At 41.7% G+C, this 18,662-nt stretch overlaps 1 protein-coding gene across 2 annotated transcripts in view; it reads right to left on the bottom strand.

Annotated features, from left to right (window-relative positions):
• The window catches only part of SATB2 (SATB homeobox 2), a 190,181-nt gene extending 173,220 nt beyond the window's left edge, over nucleotides 1-16,961 (bottom strand). Inside the window, exons 1-2 of one of the 2 annotated variants that reach the window (XM_065880456.1) lie at nucleotides 16,952-16,961; nucleotides 12,341-12,568 (exon numbers count right to left, since the gene is read on the bottom strand). In XM_065880456.1, coding sequence (XP_065736528.1) covers nucleotides 12,341-12,509 — 169 coding nt within the window. In that variant the 5' untranslated portion in view covers nucleotides 12,510-12,568; nucleotides 16,952-16,961. Of the gene's footprint in view, nucleotides 1-12,340; nucleotides 12,569-16,951 lie in introns of those variants that run through there. The other variant, XM_065880455.1, reaches the window with a different exon arrangement.
• Between the last annotated feature and the right edge of the window lie 1,701 nt (nucleotides 16,962-18,662).

Genomic DNA, 18,662 nt, shown 5'->3' on the forward strand with positions numbered 1-18,662 from the left:
ATGGATGTTTAATAGATGTATAAAGATCGTCACTGTGAAATGAATGCAGGTTTCACAAGGCCGAGCTTAAACAGACGGGCAGCCATTACCATCCTTTCCCAACCACTAAAAGCCACTCTCATTCTTACACCCAACAAATGCCTCCACTGAGATGTAACAGCAATCAGGTCCTTGAAATGGCTAACACTGGGAGAAGAAAAAGAAAAGAACAGGAGGAGAAAGCAAGAAAGTCAAAATCATGCTGTGTATTCTGCAGTTCCCTAAGGGTACACTGGGCTCTCTGGATGGCAATACATAGGGTATTATTATTGTGACTGAGATGAAGTTAATAAAACCCAGCACACAGACTGGGGAAACTCAGGTCCCCACTGATGGAATACTTCCCACACAAGATATTTTAAGCTTATATGTACCTGTACAATTTATAGCAATTATTTAAATAAGAAAATCAGAACAGAGAAAACTATTATACTGCTTTTTTCACATTATGTTTCTGACATCCCCTTTATAATTTATATCATTTCCAAAAGACACTATTAAGTTTGATATTAAAAAACCAAAGAGACCATTTCAGCCACTGCATGTAAATCCATTGAAACTCTTATTCTCATTCTTAATGTTATCTAAAGGATACCACCCAACCAAAGGAGGAATGTTATTCCATTTTTAACTATCTTTGAAAAGTGTCACAAAAACCCTCTTTTTTTCTCCTGGAAAAAAAAGTCATAAATCTTTATCCTAAAGAAAATGTAAGTTTCTACCTTCCTTAAAGCACAGAAACCCTGGAAGAGCAGTGTACTATTTTAAATTGGGGGTAATCTCAGATATGGAATATCTCAACCTCAGAAAGATTTCATTCTCCCTAGACTCCCTGGATTCACAAGTTCTTTAACTCTAGAATAATTTCTGAGCCATAAAATGAAGCCTATTAGTATAGTTTCTCCCCATCCCGGGAGGCCACAATTTCAAAAATAGTTCTCATCTCACAAGCTCAACACAAGATAACAGAAAGACAAGGCAAAGGCTCTTTTTCAAAATTTGCATTAAAGGAGAAAGGGGTTCTTTTGGAGGTTAACTCAGAGATGTAGGTTTAGGCTTGTGTGTGAACTCACCTGCCTGCCATACTGACAGCAACTATGTTATCTTAGCACCATCACTGCCCAGGTCCAGGTAAAGATGATAAAAGAAACTATACCTAACAGCTTCAGTGAATATAGGTTCATTTCTTTATTTTGCTAATAGAAGTAGGATCAACAAACATATGTTTTCAGAGAGCAAGCCTGTGTTTATTATATACATGAGAGGCTGGCTGTGAGAAAGACGACTTCACTGACTCACATCAAAGGAAGAAAAGAGCTGCGTCTCAGAAGCCTTCCTTGGTTAAAAAGAACTGTCTCCCTCAAACCTGCTTTCAAGCTATACATCAATCTTCAATATAATTATGTTGGACAGAATATAACCTTTCGGCAGTTAACTTGTTTACAATAAATGCTTAGTTTGGGCACATGGACTGTATTTCAGTCTTATAAATATCAAACGCAAACCTACAACACTCCCATTATGGGGCGAGAATTATCTTGCTATAAATCTTTTTATTGGGGGACTAAGGGAATTACTTTGCAGCTTGTCTTCCACTAACCACTTGGAACAGTGTGAACAGAGGTACATTTATACTCTGACCCTGTGCTAATTGGAATTCTATACATTTCCATGGGAGAGTGTGTGGTATCAGTTCTGAATATGAAGGTCAGCCCCCAGACAGTTTTGCCATGGCAGCAAAAATATACACATGCAGCAAAATGGTTCTTACTGAAGTCATGGCATTCTCCTCCAGTTCTTTTTTCCTCCAAGTCTCTTGGGAACTAATGACCGTTTGTGACGGCACTGGCAGGCTTTCAATAGTAAGCTCTAGTTTGGGGGGCGGTGGGGTTTGGTTATAAGTTACCTGTAAAAACGTGCTGAAGGCTCAAGCTTCCTATATGAATGGACCTGTAAATCGAGTGAGTTGTGCTGAATATTACCTGGAGATCCATTTGAGAAGGAAAAAAAAAATCAGAATCACCTGGTTTACCCTTGTAAAATGTCTTTACTTGGGTCTTAAATGTGTAATAACTTCCCTTTCAGTGAACAATTTGCTCCTCTTATAATACCGCTCCTCAATAATGAAGGGTATTTGGTCATCTAATACCACATCTGCCAAACCTACATACAGGAAAAAATCTGTCTAAATGGAGCCTGGTAAGCTGAAAGCCGGCAAAGCTTCAGGAGAACCCTAACTTAGCCTCACTCTCCTCCATGAGCGATTTCCAGGCATGCATTCTTCCTAGGGTTCTGAACACTTTCTGGTTTGCAGATCACGGCAACTGATCATCACAGGGTTTCCTCAATTGTTTCTTAATTTCACAATTACCTTGTAACCAGATTCCTATAATAACTCAACTTTAACATAGTATTAATATCATATATTTAAAAGATCATTTTAAGAATCCTAGTTTAAGTATGTTTTCCAAAATAACTAATACTGGGAAATTTAGTCCCTTTATTACTTAATACTGAGATCCCAACTTCTTTCCTCCTAGTCAGTGCTATAATTTCAGGTGACATAAAGAATTTTTTACGTCTCTCAGCTTCTAATAAATAAGACAGGTAACTGATTTGTAAGTTTCAAGGGTTCTCAAATATAATTTTATTTAAAAAAATTTGCCACATGACTTTAGTATGAGAGGAAAAATATTTTCATTACATTAGCAGCCTCACAGATCTTTTTTGTTAATATCAAAAGCACTAGTTTGCAATATGAACTAATGGAAAATTGTTAAATTCACCTAAAATAATCACTTCTTTTTTTGATTTAAATAAGCCCTTTTAAAACCTTGACTATTTACCTGCTATTTACTTAGGGGAGGGGAGACACGGAGAAGGTGACTGTATGAAAAAAATATATAGGTTTTTTTTTGATTGTACAACAAAAATTCCCTCCAAGGCAAAAAGACATTATGTCAAGTTCCTCCCAGAATTAATGTTTAGGTTTAAATTATAAAGCCCAGAAAAAAAACGGAACCACTAATAGACCCTTAAAGCTCGTGGCATTAGTCGATGATGTTAGGTTATGTAAATGTTAAAACTGAAAAACCTTTTGCTGACAAAAGTATTTTAATGAAGGCACTATTAACTAGACTCTCTAAACTGAATTTAAAAAAAAAAAAAAGCCTTTTGAGCTGTATGACATAAATTCCAGTCTGAAAGGGATTATGCTTGGGACAATTCTGGGATCATGAGAACTCCACCAGGAAGGGTTTATACTGCCTATCTTATTCCTTTCATTTTGCTTTCAGGAAGGTTTTTAAATATTGAACCCAAGAAAACTCCTGGCTACAGACCAAGGAAACAGTCTCCTCTATCTCTGTCCACTAGGTCCAACCTTGGGCTCCAGCTGCTTTGATGACCAACACCATTTGCGGTTTCAGTATTCCCACAACGAGCAGGGGTTAACTCCACTGTCTGGGCTAACTCCACTGTCATCACCCAAGTTTCCAGGCACACGCAATTCTATGAATAGAGTAAGAAATACAGCCTAGGGTGAAAGAACGCTAGCCACTGATTTCAGCGGCTGCCAGCCAGCTCGCTCCAAGTTGCTGAAAGCTCTACTCTGGGTAATGAGGGCTGGAGGCTCAGCATTGTGAAGGATTATCGATTCAATGGTTCCAATGATTGCAGATGGAGGCCAGATCCTGTGCATCTCAGGTGACAGTCTATGTCACCTACATGAATGTCAGGTGATGTGTCCATGTGGAAACTCGGGGTCCCCAACACCCCACGTGAACCGAGAAAAAATAAGGGTGCTCATTATTCACCTTCAACTTTCTCCCTCCCCTTCAGCCAGGGGAGGAAGAACAGCAGATCCAGAGACCACACCTAACCCTTACTTTGCAGGACTTTGTAACAAGAGGAACATTCATTACTTTTTACTTCCATTTACATAGATGAAAAAGAGAAAGAGAGAGAGAGAGAGAGAGAGAAGGTAGTTACACCTCAGGTGGAATATAAGAAACTGATTTTCCATCGTAAATTGTATATGAAGACAAATCAGCGAGCACTTCTCATGTCTCCTGAGCAACTACCTCCCGGGGGCTCCTCTCTGAACTTCCCAGGGAGGAGCAAGAACCAAATGGTCTCTCCCCAAAACAGATTTTAGCTAATAAATACAGCAAAGTAAGTGAAAAGTACTTGAGTTATTCTGCATCTTCTTCAAGACTAAAAATTTGTACGTCGTGTGACAGGTCCCCCTCATTTTTCTTAATGATGTTTTTATTATTCTTTCACTCAATTAAAGCAGAAATGGATATTGCATCTTCTGACTGTATAATTGTTATTGTAATCTGTTTTCGATCACTGCTTGGGAAATGGGTCCGAAACAACATAAACTCTCCACTGCCTCAGAAGGCATGTCATTTTCTTTTACTACGACACTTAAAGAGACATTTATCATGCCGCTCTGTTAGCATCTTCGGGTTATGACTAAAGAAAGCTCTTGTTCTGTTAACCAAAAAGAAATAATAATGTTTTGAAAACATTGCTATTTGAAGAGTCTTGATATGAATGCGTTTTCCTTACAAGCTATCAATTTTTGCTTTTCTTATATGTGTGTATAAATAATTGGAACCAACGCAAGAAAAACATGCAATTTTAATGTGGGGAATAATCAGGAAATTTGAAAATCAATCTTAGTCAGTTATAAAAGAATGGATACACTTGCTTTCTAGCCAAAAATTTTTTTAAAAGTAAAAAATAGTTTTAAAAGAAATAAAAGATATCTGTCCTTAACATTATGAAATTAAAATTGTTTCTATGAAAAGTGAAAATCACCTCTGTCAGATCTTAGTGCTTTGGAAAACATTTTCTCTAACTAGAGTCTCTGTTAATTTGTTCATATCTGTGCAAGTCTTCAACAAAACAAAGTCGCTGAGTTGCTGTGCACATTTCAATAACTGTGCAACCATCAGTAGGCACCAAACATTTACTCTGGTGTGAAATGCACCCCTTTTCATATACGGTAGCTTGAAGGGTTTCCCCTTAACTTTTTAATCTTTTTTGTTACGTTATGCTATAGTTTAACAGCCCACTGTGCTAAGGTAGAACTCCATTCCAATGATAAGGCAACTAGTTAAGGGCAGAACCTAATCCGCCTCACCCACTAACCAACAGTAATAATACTGGGAGCAATTAAAATTGAAATATACACCCCTCAGAGAGTTTTACTACCCTAATGTGTCATAAGCACAAATAATATTCTTAGTACAATATAAGACTGCCATAATTTGCTCATAACTTTATTGCAAGGTTCAAATTCTTGAAATTTCTATTAAGGATTTTTCTTCATTTTAAGCATTTGTCAAACTAATAACTATAATATTCACTAGTTTATTTTAAAAATTTTCAAAGGTATACACATCAATTAAAAATGGAAAAAATACACACCAAAAGCCCAACTGCCATAATTGTATATCTATGGCACATTTACTCCATTTTAGGTCATTTTTACCTGGTTAATAAAAAATCTGGAGTAAGTAAAACTTTGCAAATGAGAAGCCAAAGACAAGTTGTAGAAGACAATTTTTGATGCACCCTTTCACTGCCTCGTAATTATACTGATTTTACCACAATTTTTAAATCACTTGTTATTAAACAGCAAAACAATTCTGTTAATTGAAAGCAAAAAAAATTATTTGTATAGATGGAGTTCCATGATTTTGAAAACTCCACCATAGAGCATTTTTACATAAACACTGTATAGCATGAAGTCCTTGTGGGGCTTGTTTCATGTAAAAGAAGAAAATAAATGTTTGGTTGCTCACTGACTTCAGAAAATAAAGAAAATCACACCCTATGGAGGCCACATCCGTACTTTTTTGGAAATCTGTAAGTTCTCAACTGACTTTTGTTTTAACTCATACCTCAATTCCACGCAGGGCAGTCTACTCTGACTTTGAAATATCTATCACATTATCCGTAAGTAGGAGGATGATGAATCCTCTGTATATAAAAATCAATTTTTAACGCATAGACATTTCCAAACCTCTGTTGCACCTTAAAATAAAAGGAATTCATGGCTCTCCACATTGACACCCTAAATTAAGGATGGAGGGCAGTGGTAATTGCAAGTGAGAAAGGCCCAATACAAAGTCAGCAGAAGGAAATCACTCATTTTTAAATCCCTATAAAGAAAACAAAAGGCAAACGCGCTTCTTCATTTTTTGAGCTAAGCATAAATGTCTCCTACTTGAAACCATTTTCAGTTCTTTTCTTTCTTTCTTTTCTCTCTCTCCCTCTCCCTGTCCCTTCCTTCCTTCCTTCCCTGCTTCCTTCCTTTCTTTCTTTCTTTCTTTCTTTTTTTCCAAAAAGTAATGAGTTAAAATGTATGAGTTAGATCCAACATTTCACTGCTGTTCTTATTCTTGGGGAGTTGGGGGGGGAGGGGGAACTTGCTGCCAAAGCTTCAGAAAAGAGAGTTTAGGCTGCTAATTTCCCGTTCACAAAATCTAAATTCCCCTTATGCATCTCACACAACTCATGAAATAAAATGAAACAGTATTATATCACTGCAAATTGAGACATTTTTATCAAAATAAAGAGTGATGATGCCAACATTTCATTTGTCATTTCCCACTTGTCACTTTCCACTGACAAACTGTTACACATACAACTTTTGTCAAATGCTCCATCCTTAAATATGTTCCAAAATGCCATTGTATCTCAGCATTCATGTAAGGAAGATAGTAAAACTATGTTACCACACATTAGTTACATAGGTTAAAAAAAAAAAGCCTACTTATTAGGTAAAAGAGTATAAATAACTTTATTTACACGCTATGTAAGATAAAGTTTGGCTTCTTGAAATGAAATAAACTATGTACATGTTTTTGGCACCTAATGTGAGATTACTAGTTATAAAAAACTTTTTTAATGATGAGAAATTGTCATTTTGCTCTATACTGGAAACATAAGTTTTCTACCTTATTTTCAGTCAAAAAAAAAAGAAACCTAAAAACTCTAAAAAGACAAAAGAAAATAATGCAATTTGAAATTCATCTAACTCTGTCAATTTGTCTTTTTCATATATCATATAAACTGTCTCCACACTGAATCTTAAAAAAGAGTTTTAAATTATCAAAGTAGCACCACCAAATTTGACTGCTTACCAGATACGCCTTGTCAGATACACCAAATAATTACCATGTCTTGCCTGGAATAAAACTGATTTCCATATTCTTAAAATAACTCAAAATTAACATTCTTAGATATCTAATAAATTATGATTAGTCTGTTTCCCTCCCTACAGAGATAGCTAGGCAAAATATATACACACATTCACACAAGGAGAAAAGAATTAACACAGGATATCTAATATGTACAGACTGACACTCTTAGTCACAACCCCCTGAAAAAAGAGGATACTGCTTATTGTCTGCAGTGGTTAGAAAACAGACGCCTTAAGGGACATCTATGCAGTTCTAACACACACACACACTCACACACACACACACATTTCACTGCAGATGATCTTGAATATATAATGGTCAGTGGGGTTTCTACTGATGGAATATAAGGCTTCCAAAATTACTCAAAACATCAAATTATGCTCAAGACTTTGAGGGGCGGATACCCTATGTTCTGTTTAATGTGTATGTTCCATTGCATATATTTTTTTAACCAAGTATATCTTTATTTTAATAACAGGCCAAGGACTGAAAACACTTTAGAGAGGGCTATTTTTCTACCTCAGCAAAACTACAGAGGACATGCTAGATTGTTGGATGACCCCAAAGCCTAAGTTCATTCTATTTAAAAGATCTTAAACCCTTAAAAAAAAAAAAAAAAAAAAAGTGGAGTACAAGACCGAAATACAACCTTTTCACTTTTAAAGTAATAACGAGTCTTCCCTACAAGCATAATGGTATAACATCCTAGGTTAAAATGAATTTAATGAGTTTTCTCCATTTTGCCTATGTTGACAATACGTTTCAAATTTCTAAATATTTTATACATTTCAATAGGTCAATATCTATACTCTTTCATATCTGCCCTCCTTTCAAAAAGTAAAATATCTCTCTACAACTACTCATATGGTGACTACACCTGACCTGAACTGCATTTCTTTTACTCTTATCTAAAAGGAAATGTTCCACATGCAGACAATTAAACTAACTGTTGTTGTAGACAGTGTTCAGCTCTAAATGAGGCCCTGCGCAACAATCATGATCACATTTGCTTCCCTATTTGAGTACATCAGTGTGTATTGCATAATGATATTTTTTCCCCTTGCAACAAGACAGTTATGTTCTTGAAAGGGCTGCCTGGTAGCAAGAAGAATAGGTTTACTTCGGGTCAAAGAGTTACAAGATAACTTCAACAGACAATTCTTCAACAAAATTAAAGTTATTTTAAAAACTAATTTTTCCCCAAAAAGCTATTTTTTTTCAAAAAAATCAAGATATTCTGTGTTTAAACATTTTTCCTTGAACTCTAGAAGATTTAACACACAAAAAAGTCATCAAAATTCATAAGAAAATGAAAAATATCAAAAAGATTTCTGATGTTTAATGCCTCCTATCAGCAAATACACCATCTGGTATACTCAAGCGCTGTTCATTCAGTTTAAATAAAGCTGTCTGAAAAGTTCTTCTTTAAGCCAAACATTAAAAAATGAAAATGCTTGTGTTAACAATGAATGAAGCACAGTAATTTATTGCTATTAAAGCACAACTGGCCAGCGCCTTTCAGCAGTCCAGGAGGAAAGCAGAATGCCTTGCTTCCTCTGGAAACTTGATTGGCATCACTTTCATTTTATGCTGTAGGTTGTGTGGCTGAAGCATTACATACAGCAGAACATTTTAGGTACTTATGCTAATGGTGGTAAAAGGATCATCTGATTCTTATATTCATCATCCTTAATAATCTTTTCTTTTTCTAAATCTTCAAATAGATCTGTAAGTTTTAATCAACAATTTCACAAATATAAATTTCCCCACCATTAATCATCCTTTTTCAAAATCCTTATGGAGTGAATTACTAGCTGAGAGAGGACGCCAATTCTAGTAAGTGAATGTTACCCAGCAGGGATATAAAGCTGTCAACACCATGGTGCTCTTGCTTGCTCTAAACTCTCTCCCAGCCTTCATATGTTTTTTAAAGAGATATTAGCCTTTTTTTTTTTCCAGGACCTTCTATAAAAGCTGACTGTCATACACATATGAGCACTTATATTTTATTACATACATGCTTTAAAACGCACTGCTTAGATAAGAGCAAATATAGCCTACAAAGTGTTAGAAATACAAAACAAAATTGATCTACTTTCTAATAGTCTTCTAAAGCTAACCACATTGTAAACAACACACTCTTAAGTCCCCTATTAAAACAGAACCCTGAAGACTGTGACAGTGTTTCTACCACCTCATCTAGTCAAATCCAGACACTAAAATTATGTCTCTCTCTTTTTTTTTTAGTTCTCATCAAAAACATAGCAAACTCTCTCTCTCCCTAAAAAAGGTAGAATAACAGCAACAGAATTTATTAGGGCAACCAATGCATTCAGAAGCATTTATTCACCTATTTATCAGAAGCAGTAAGATAAACTGACATTTTATTGAGCAACCAATTAACTTAATGATTTCCCCTATTTTTAGAGGGAGAGCATTTAAAAAGAGAATCACTGAAGATTGACAAATACATCCTCCCAAATTTTGAGCTCTATTTTAAAAATATATATGATTATAGCCATCTTTACAACATTGACAAGACCGCAATATATCTGAAAATGGTAATAAATGATGCAGAGCTACAAATATTTTTGTAGCTTTCTATACTTATTATATTGCTTCATAAAGAAAATTTAAACAAAAGGAGGTAGGGTGATAGAAATATAATCTATTTTATATTTATTCTATGTTCTAAAAAAAACTTATTTCAATTATAAAAGAACTGCTAAATAGAAATATATTTTAAACATTTTTAAAATTTAGAATGTGCATTTTTAAAAAGGCTTTGCTTTTCTCCAGTCTATATACATGATTAAAAGTCATAATGAAATAAAATTATTAACATCTCAATGTACATTTGGAAACTATATAAACTTAAACCCACAAAATAATCATTAACATTCATAAGAAAACTTTGTACTATTGAAATTTTACGTTCTCAGTTGTTATATTTGAAAGCTTTCTAAATTAAAATCTTTCCAAACAATCTATTAAGTTCTATCGAGTAAAATCTTTCTTATAAAAAAATCTTTAAAAATCCACCATAGGTAAACTATTGTAACCGCGTTACTGTTAAGTATCATAAATGGTACTTACTGAGACAAAATAATGTCATCTTTATTTTCAGTTCGGAAAGCAGCTAAGACCTTTGATATCACTAAATTAAGTTAAAGCTCAGAAAAAAGTGACTATACGAGCTTGTTGAAACAAATTTATTATTCCTCACCAAGACTTAATAATATTTGTCTATATCAAATTTATGGTAAGTGGCCAAATGTGAATTATAGTCTCAGAAAATATGAAAAGTAACCACTATTTTACACTGAGGGTATCCCTAGGTCAACAAAATCAGGCAGTTTCCTTCAGTAAGATATAGGGGGAAAAAAAACTTTTTGTAGGGAAGCACAATTGGTAACCATTACATTCTAAAATGTTTAGAGACTTCTTTCAATTTAGTGAGCTTAGAAAGAAACCAAAATTTCAGTCCAGGTTTTTTTCTTTAATGCATAAGGCCACTTTGAGAACACATCCTCTCCAAGGATTTCCAAAAGTTTTTCAATCCAACATTACCAGCACTTATCATAACCATCTCACATTGGGTCCCACCATATTCACCATATATTTTTCTTTCTTATATGCATATACTAAAAAATGATCCGAAAAGTCCGAAGTTATTGCTTCAATCTCAAGACAACACATTAATAAACACTATTTCTAAAAAGTGAGTCACAAAACTATCAAGTTTTCTTTTGCTTCATTAAAGTATATCTTCAAGTCCCTAAAATGAAAGATATATAAGCCACAATCTATGGTCAAATAATTTAGTTAAAACTGAGAGAATGAGTGCTTCTCAAGGGAGATGATTAATGTAAGGAACTAAGGCAAACCTTCTTGAATGTCTACCATGAAGAAATAGTAATAGCAAAATAAGTAAAAATAAAAACTTGTTCTTTTATAAATTGTCTGTTGTCTGTTTATAAAATGTCTTTAAAAGGGAGTGGATATTGCGAATTAAGGCTTTACTTGGAAATACAAACTATGGCTCTTTAGAACATGGGAATTCATCCCTAACTTTTGCCAGGGTTTTGTTTCATTTCAGGCTGGCTAATATAAGAATTCTATTAAACAGACTACTACTGAAAATATTAGGGGGGGAAAAAACCTTTAGAAGCAAAAAATAAAAAAGATTAAACTAGTAATTTACATCAAACACAAAAAAACTGCATGCCATGTAGAACTGTGCATTTATATTTAAAAAACAACTAAGGAAATGTCATATAAACCTCAAAATATTTTAATAATGTTTAAATTTCTTGCATATCTTTATTTTATAAAATTACTTTCCCTAACCACTTTAAAAGAAAGTGGTTGTTTAAATAGCAAAAACTACTCAAGACTTTAAGTAATAGTAAATTCTTGGAAAGAAAAACAGCAGGCAGTCAGTAAGACTACTATGCGATTTTTACCTGTTGTGCTGTAATTCATAACAAAGTTACAAATGCATATGACTTTAAACTTTATTTTTAAAAAAACGGTAGCATTAAAGTCTCTAAGGGCCTGACAGATTCGTAGTGATTCCTTATTTCCCACTTGAAATGTGGCTGGAAATATTCCCAGTTGTTAATCATTTGTCTCGAAGCACTGTCCTAACTACAAAGTAACACCAACACTTGCTCCTGTACTAACCTGAGCATTAAACATTAGTCCATAAAAGCGAACGCACCTAAACTTCATCCCTACAACAGATACTCTGAGGCAAGGCAAAAGAGTTAAATCACTAAAAAGCTCTCTAGGAAAATCTAGAAACAGTTAGCTGGCTGTGACATAAACCTGCCAACACCTCAACACACAGTGGCAAAGTGCCCAAAAAATGCCACCCTCCGGGTAAACCACTTTCTTGTTTTAACTCGAGATGAAGCTACCAGTTGCAGAGGAGAGGCGACAGGGGCATTATTTGGCAACCTGGAATTCACTTCCTGTAATCCTACACCGCGACATCGCCTAATCAACCTGAACCCTGACACCCGGGCCTTTATCACCCGGCCGCGGGCTGCGCGCGCCTCCCTGCTCCGGGCTGTTACCTCCCACAGCCTTGGCCACGGCGCCGTTGGGCCTCCCGCGGGCTCCCATGGGGCTGCCGTTCTGCTCCAGCCGGGCCACCTTCACCGGGGGAGGACCCTTGACGTCGGGGCTGCCGCTCCGCCGGTCGGGGCTGTCCCGCAGGCACGGGCTCTCGCTCCGCCGCTCCATGCTGCTCCGACTCGGAGACAAAGTTCCCACCGGCAGGTCGCAATAAAATGCACAGGGACCTAGGGAGGGGGCGGGGGGGGAAAGGGGGAGGGAAAAAAAAAGAGGGAAAACCGCTCACACACGTGATAGACGTTTAGGCCAGTGGCAGAGCGCTGCACCAAAGCCACACAAACTTCCTCCCACGCTGCCCGAGGGGCCCGAACAGGGAAGCCGGTCCCAACCTTACACTGGGCGGCCCAAAGGAAACCCAGAACTTGGGGTGCCGCGATTCTGCCCAGTCGCTGCTCCCAGAAGTTAGCTCTGGGTCACGAAGTCCGCCCAGGGCGCCCAGAATTAATCCATTCATTGGGACAGGGTTGACATAAACCGTTCTCCAGTGCGCCGACCTTGCTGTCGGGGGGTCAGGGCTGCGGAAGGAGTGAACTTCCTAAGAAGACATCTCACTCACTCAAGGAGTGGGTGCGGGTGTACGTAAGTCCATATGAAAACAAATTAACCACAAGAAGAATGCGCTCTGAATCGCGGGGCAGTAGGCAAAGGCCTGCCAAAAAGACCCTTGAATCCCCGCTTTTTACCTTTACCGAGCACGTCCTGGGACACACACACACACTGCACAAAATCAACCCTGATTCCACATTAATAAGCATCCCCAAACACTTGGCGGTATTCATCAAAATAACCTCAAGCGGGGTCTACAATCGTTATTATTTTGGAAAGTTCTAATCTACATCCGATCCTGAGTGATTTTTTAAAAAGCTCTTCCGCATAAATTACAAAAGCAAAAGCATTTAAATTATTAGGTGCGGGAGCAGCCTTCATCAAACCCAATCTTAAAATCTCTCCAAAAAGTTTTCTCCTGGGTCGCCTGGCTGGCAGCGCGCTCCTCACGGAACCCGCAGATCTCGGCACCCCCGGATTTTTGGGGGGCGGCGGAGGAGGAAACACCTGATGAAACGGCACTCACATTGTCACTGACATCCCCAAGAAGCAGGAGGAACCCGGCACAACAAAGTGCGCTGGGAATCCTCGCGGGCGCTCTGGCCGTGGGAGAAGCCGCGTGGCCACGGCTCAAGGAGACAAGGTGGGGGTGGCAGAGGAGAGGTGAGAAGAGATGCGAGTGATGCAGAGACAGAGCGCCAGGGCTGAGGGCGAAGGTTCCGCCCGGATTCCCTCGGCTGCGCTGTCTAACGAACAGCGCGAGAGCTGCGGGGAGGGAACTCAGCAGGACCCGGGGCTTCCCCGAACTCCGGAGCCTGGCGCGGGCGCCTTCGCGCTGAGTACTTACTGCTCACAGTCTGTCTGTAACTTGGCTGGCTGGGGCTCTGTCCATGGAGCAAAAGTAGAGAATCCAGGGTGGAAAGTTTCTGGTGATTTGCCTTGCAGTGTTCTCCTAGTCTTCCTTTCTCTTTCCTCCTTTCCCTTTCCTCTTTCCCAGGTCCAAACGTTTAGGGTCCTGGGTCAGGGTGTCTTCTTAGTGCGGCGATGGTTGTTATGATGATGATGATGGGGGGTGGGGGGAGTAGAGGGAGGAGGAGAAGAGGGAAAGGAGGGCTCCTCCAAAGGAACACCCGAGCGAGCGCGGGAGGAGGCGACAGAGGAGGGGAGAAGAGAGAAGGAGGCTGAAAAAGCCTTTTCACACCTTCGGGAAGGAGACCCGTTCTGGCGAGAAAGGGCTGAAAACTGGGAGGCGGCGGAGGCGGGCCGGGGCTGCCGCTTCGCAGGGCGGCTAGCTCGCGAGGAGGCGCGGCCGGAGCCGTAGGGCCGGTGCCACCGAGAAGCGAGAAGGCGCAGGGACCTGGGACCGCACGCGGGAGGAAAAGCGGCGGCCGCCCAAGCTGTCACCTCCAGCCTCTCCCCTTTCGGCCGCCGCCGCCAGCAGCCGAAGCCGGACTCACTGACAAGCCGCAGAGAGACACAGTGAGAGGGAGATGATTATTAGTTGCGTTGAGTCATCAGGCAAAGTGAGTCCTTTTGGGTTGTCCTCGGTTTCCGATTTCTCCCCCTCCCCCTGTCCGTCCCCAGATCTAGCGCCTTCAAAATAATAATTTGGGGTGGGGGTAGGGGAAGTCTCTGGGTTATTTTGGGATGGGGGCTGGGGGGAAAAGATCTAAACCCGAGCCAGACTGGTCCACCGCATTGAAGGAGGAGAGTGGGGGGGCGGGGAGGAGGGCCGGGGAGGTTGCGGGGGGAGGGGGCCCCGCCTGGCAGGAAATTAAACATCAATCAATCAATCGCTGTGAGGCCGGCGACCGAACAGCGGCGGAGCTGCAGAGGAGGCAGAGCGACTGGAGAGGGGCGGGTGGGAAGCAGGGAGGAGGGAGAAGGAGGAAGGAGAGAGTCGGCGGTGGGAGAGCGGTGTGGCGAGGACCGCGCGCGCGCGGCGCGGCGGGGGACCTATGGCAGGGAACCGAGGGCCTCGCGAGGCGGTGGCCGCGGCTGGTGGGTGGGTGCGCCCGGGTACAGGCGGGAGCTGGGGCCCGGGGTCTCGTCCTCCTCCTCCTCCTCCTCCTCCTCCTCCTCCTCCTCCTCGCTGCGGGTCCAGGGCGCGGCCGCCTCGCCCAGCCCTGAGGCGCACTAGTCCCGGCTCGGAGGCGGCGGCAAGGTAAGCAGTGGTTGCCTCGTCTCCCGGCGGAGGCACAGACCCACGCGCAGGAGGCAACCACGGCTGCCTCGGCTCCGGGTTCTGCTAACTACGCGGAGTACTTTCGACTTTGGAGATAGGAGGGCTATCACCTCCCCCACCCACCGCCTCCGCCCACCACGCACCGCCTCCGCCCCTCCGAACAACTTTTCCCGGTGCCTTCGAGCTCCCCCTCCGTGCGGAGCCAGCCGTCCGGGCCCGCCGCGCTGCCGCACGCGCTAGGAAGGCCGCTTCTCCCTCACAGTTGGCGCTGCCGTGGGTCCAGAACAATAGCCCGGGTGTCCCGAATGGCAGGAGCACCAGCACTGCCCGCCGGGCGGCGGGTGGCACAGGGAAGGGGGCTGCAGGAGGGTCGCAGGGCGGGGAGCATCCCTGGATGACGTCCCTGGAGCGCTCGCAGCGCCGGCGACATCTCGAGCGGCGCAGCCCGGGCAGCCTGCAGGCCGTGACGCGGTGGCAGCGAGGGCGGCGGGGCTCCCTGTCCGCTGGCTGCTGGGCTGGGACTCCTGGGATCCCAAGCCGCTCGGGCCCTAGGCTGAGAGCGCGGTCAGAGCTGTGCGGTGGGAACCCGGCCTCCCCATCCCGGGGGAGGCCGTGCGGGGGCGTCCCCAGCAGGTCCCGAGAAGGCGTAACTGAGCCACAAACTTTTGCCGACTCCCGCGGCCGCAGTCGCCCGTAGCCCGGCTCCGGCCGCGGTGCTCATTTAAGGTGGCCCGGGCGCTAGCCGAGCAGACCGGGCTCTGACCGCGCTTTTGTCCCTAAGATCCCTCTTGGACGCGGAACCTCCTTAAAGAAAGCACGTGGGAAGGAGCCGCGGCCCCCGCGAGACCCCGGGGGCGCCTGCTGACACTCCCGGTCCCGACCTGAAGCGGGAAAATGTGGACGCGTCCCCGCCCGTCTTGAGGCCAATGAAGCCTCCTGAGCTGGCGGTATCTCTAGTCGCTCCCGCACACCTTGGTTCTCCCTCCTAACCCCTGGGACCCCGAGGACTCCCCACCATCTCATCGCCTGAGCCGCCGGTCTCCCTTAAGAAGCGCTGACTCTACGGCGGCGCCAGAGGGCCAAACTAAATTCGATCTCGGGAAACGCGCTCGGGGGGCAATTATGGAAATCTCGGTCGGGTGCACCCGCCGCGGGAAGCCGCGTCAGCCCAGTGTACCCGGGGCCAGGCCGCCGTCCACTCGCCGCACGAACCGGCGCGCGGCGTGCACCTGGCCTCCCCTCAAAAGCAGGAAACTGGGAGGCGGGGGAGACTCTGGAAGAGAAAGGGTCCCAGAAGTGAAACCTGCCCCCGGCCTAAGTCTCAGAGCCCAGAATCCGAAGGACCCCGCACCCAGTCGCCGCCCACCAAGTTCCAAAGGAGCGCTAGGCGACCCGAGAGGCGGTGGGAGACGAGCGGAGAAAGGAAGCGAGATGGATAGCAAAGCTTCGGGGAGCCAGCCTGGGGGTTTTAGGCTGCGTTTGCTTTTCCCTGTGCCCTCCACAACCTCATCCCCCTCCCACCTCCCCAAAAGAACGAGTTAGAGAAAACGCACATTTCGGAGTCTGTGAGAACAAAGTGGCTCTAGCAAACCAACTTCGTGGTGCTAGCTAAAAGGTTTGGGGCTGCAAAGAAACAAACTGTAAGTTGGATTGACAAACTTTTTTTAAAAATCTGTAATATCAAGTCGGAATGGGAAGAGGGTGTTGCAAAAGCCAACTACTACCACTGTCAAAAGTTTAAGCCCGTTTTCAAAATGGGGAAAAGGCGCATTTCTTATTAATACCTTAACAACGATAATAATGCTGTTTCTTTCCTTACCTTGGTGTTGAACTGCAGAATCCTTCTCCGGATCAATGTCCAGGAACTTAGAAGAATTGGTGATATTAGGACTTCAGTACTTCTGGAAAAAAATGCAAATGGTTTAGCCAGGATCTTTCCTGTCTGATTCGTCACTATTATTATATCTGATGATGCGAATGGTTGGAGCGATTCAATCTTAAGTCATTAATGAGCTATTTTATAAACACCACTGTCTGAAGATCTTCATTTACATTTTGCGAAGGATCACTTCGCTAACCTCACAGGCTTATGTCAACAGCATGATTATGGGGACTTCAGTTACACTCTTATAAACAACACAGCCGTATTGTTAATCGGTTAATATTTTATAAAGTGTAAATATTTTATTATGTTTTGAAAGGAACTATTGATTCTAAATTATTAAACCCCTGAGACGGGCGATTTAAATAAAGTTTACAGTTAAGTACAATTAAATGTACATTGTGGCTAGTTTGTTTTCAGATTCTGCACTCTTTTTAATTCATTGATTTTTCTTTTAATTGGAGTTTACTCTTGATCATTTTTGGTAATGAACAAATCTATCATTTGGGGCAAAAGAACTCAAAAATTTTTAATTGCATTTAACGTAAAAGAAAATGGCAAATACTATGAATTATTACCAAAAATGTATTTTGAATGTTTGGAGATTTGTGTTCAGAAATTTTACAAATTTATTTCGATTTAAAAAGGAAGAATTTTAGGGATTTTTGTGATATATGCCCGGTATGGGTTTTTTTTTCTTTCTCCTCTTGAGTTTTGTCTCTAATGAAGGCCTTTTCTGTTTCAAATTACGTAAGCTTTTTACTACACAATTTTTGTATTGACCTTATTTCAACTGAAGTAAGTGATTATTTCCAGCATGTTTAATTTCGACAATAAGAAATTTTAAATAATATTTTTACCTTTTGCTAGGATATTCTACTTTTTAAAACAGTAAATAAATTATGATGATTCAAAAGTTTTGTTTGGTTTTGTTTTATATTCCTCAAGTGGCTTATTTCCAAACAGTTTTAAAACAAAATAACACTCAAGAAAAGAATTGTTTTTAATTACTTTTTTAAAAAATCATTTGATCCCGAACGCATTTTTGCGCATTACATGATAGTTTGCTCCAGTGCTCAAAGCATAAAGTTCACTTTGGGGGACATTTTTATACCTCAGATTGCTTCTCACTGACGTTTTTGTCGGGAATCTACTCAGACTTTTCCCCCCATCCTCCCCCACTCCCAATTTTTTTCATATGTTATTTAGTCAAAGGTCGTCTGTCTTTCATAATCACACCGAGATTTGTTATTTTAAAAATCAACGGGTCTTCATACGCTGGGCTTAAGTATATATGCTTTTTCTTATTTCCATGTTCTCCCTTTTTCTGTCTATCTCTCGTCGGGCCTTTCTTCTCCCTTATTTTATGGCCTGCACTTTTAATGACATTTCTTGATTTCTGTCTCTCGACACCGAGGTTTGTGCCGTGCTAGCTGTCAACTCTGGCCAACCTTCCTTCCCTGATGCCCGCGCGGGACGGCCTAGGCCCGACTGCCCCGGCCCAGGGTGCCGGGTGCTGGGCGTGGGATCCTGGCTCTCTGCTGGGCCGCCGTGGCCTGTGCCCAGCATCTATCACCAGGCTCCCAGGATTTCAGGTCCGGTCACCCAAGAGGCCCTCCCAGCCGTGCGCTGCATCTTAGAGAACACG

Source organism: Phocoena phocoena, chromosome 7, assembly GCF_963924675.1.
Source record: "Phocoena phocoena chromosome 7, mPhoPho1.1, whole genome shotgun sequence".
Lineage (NCBI taxonomy): Eukaryota > Metazoa > Chordata > Mammalia > Artiodactyla > Phocoenidae > Phocoena > Phocoena phocoena.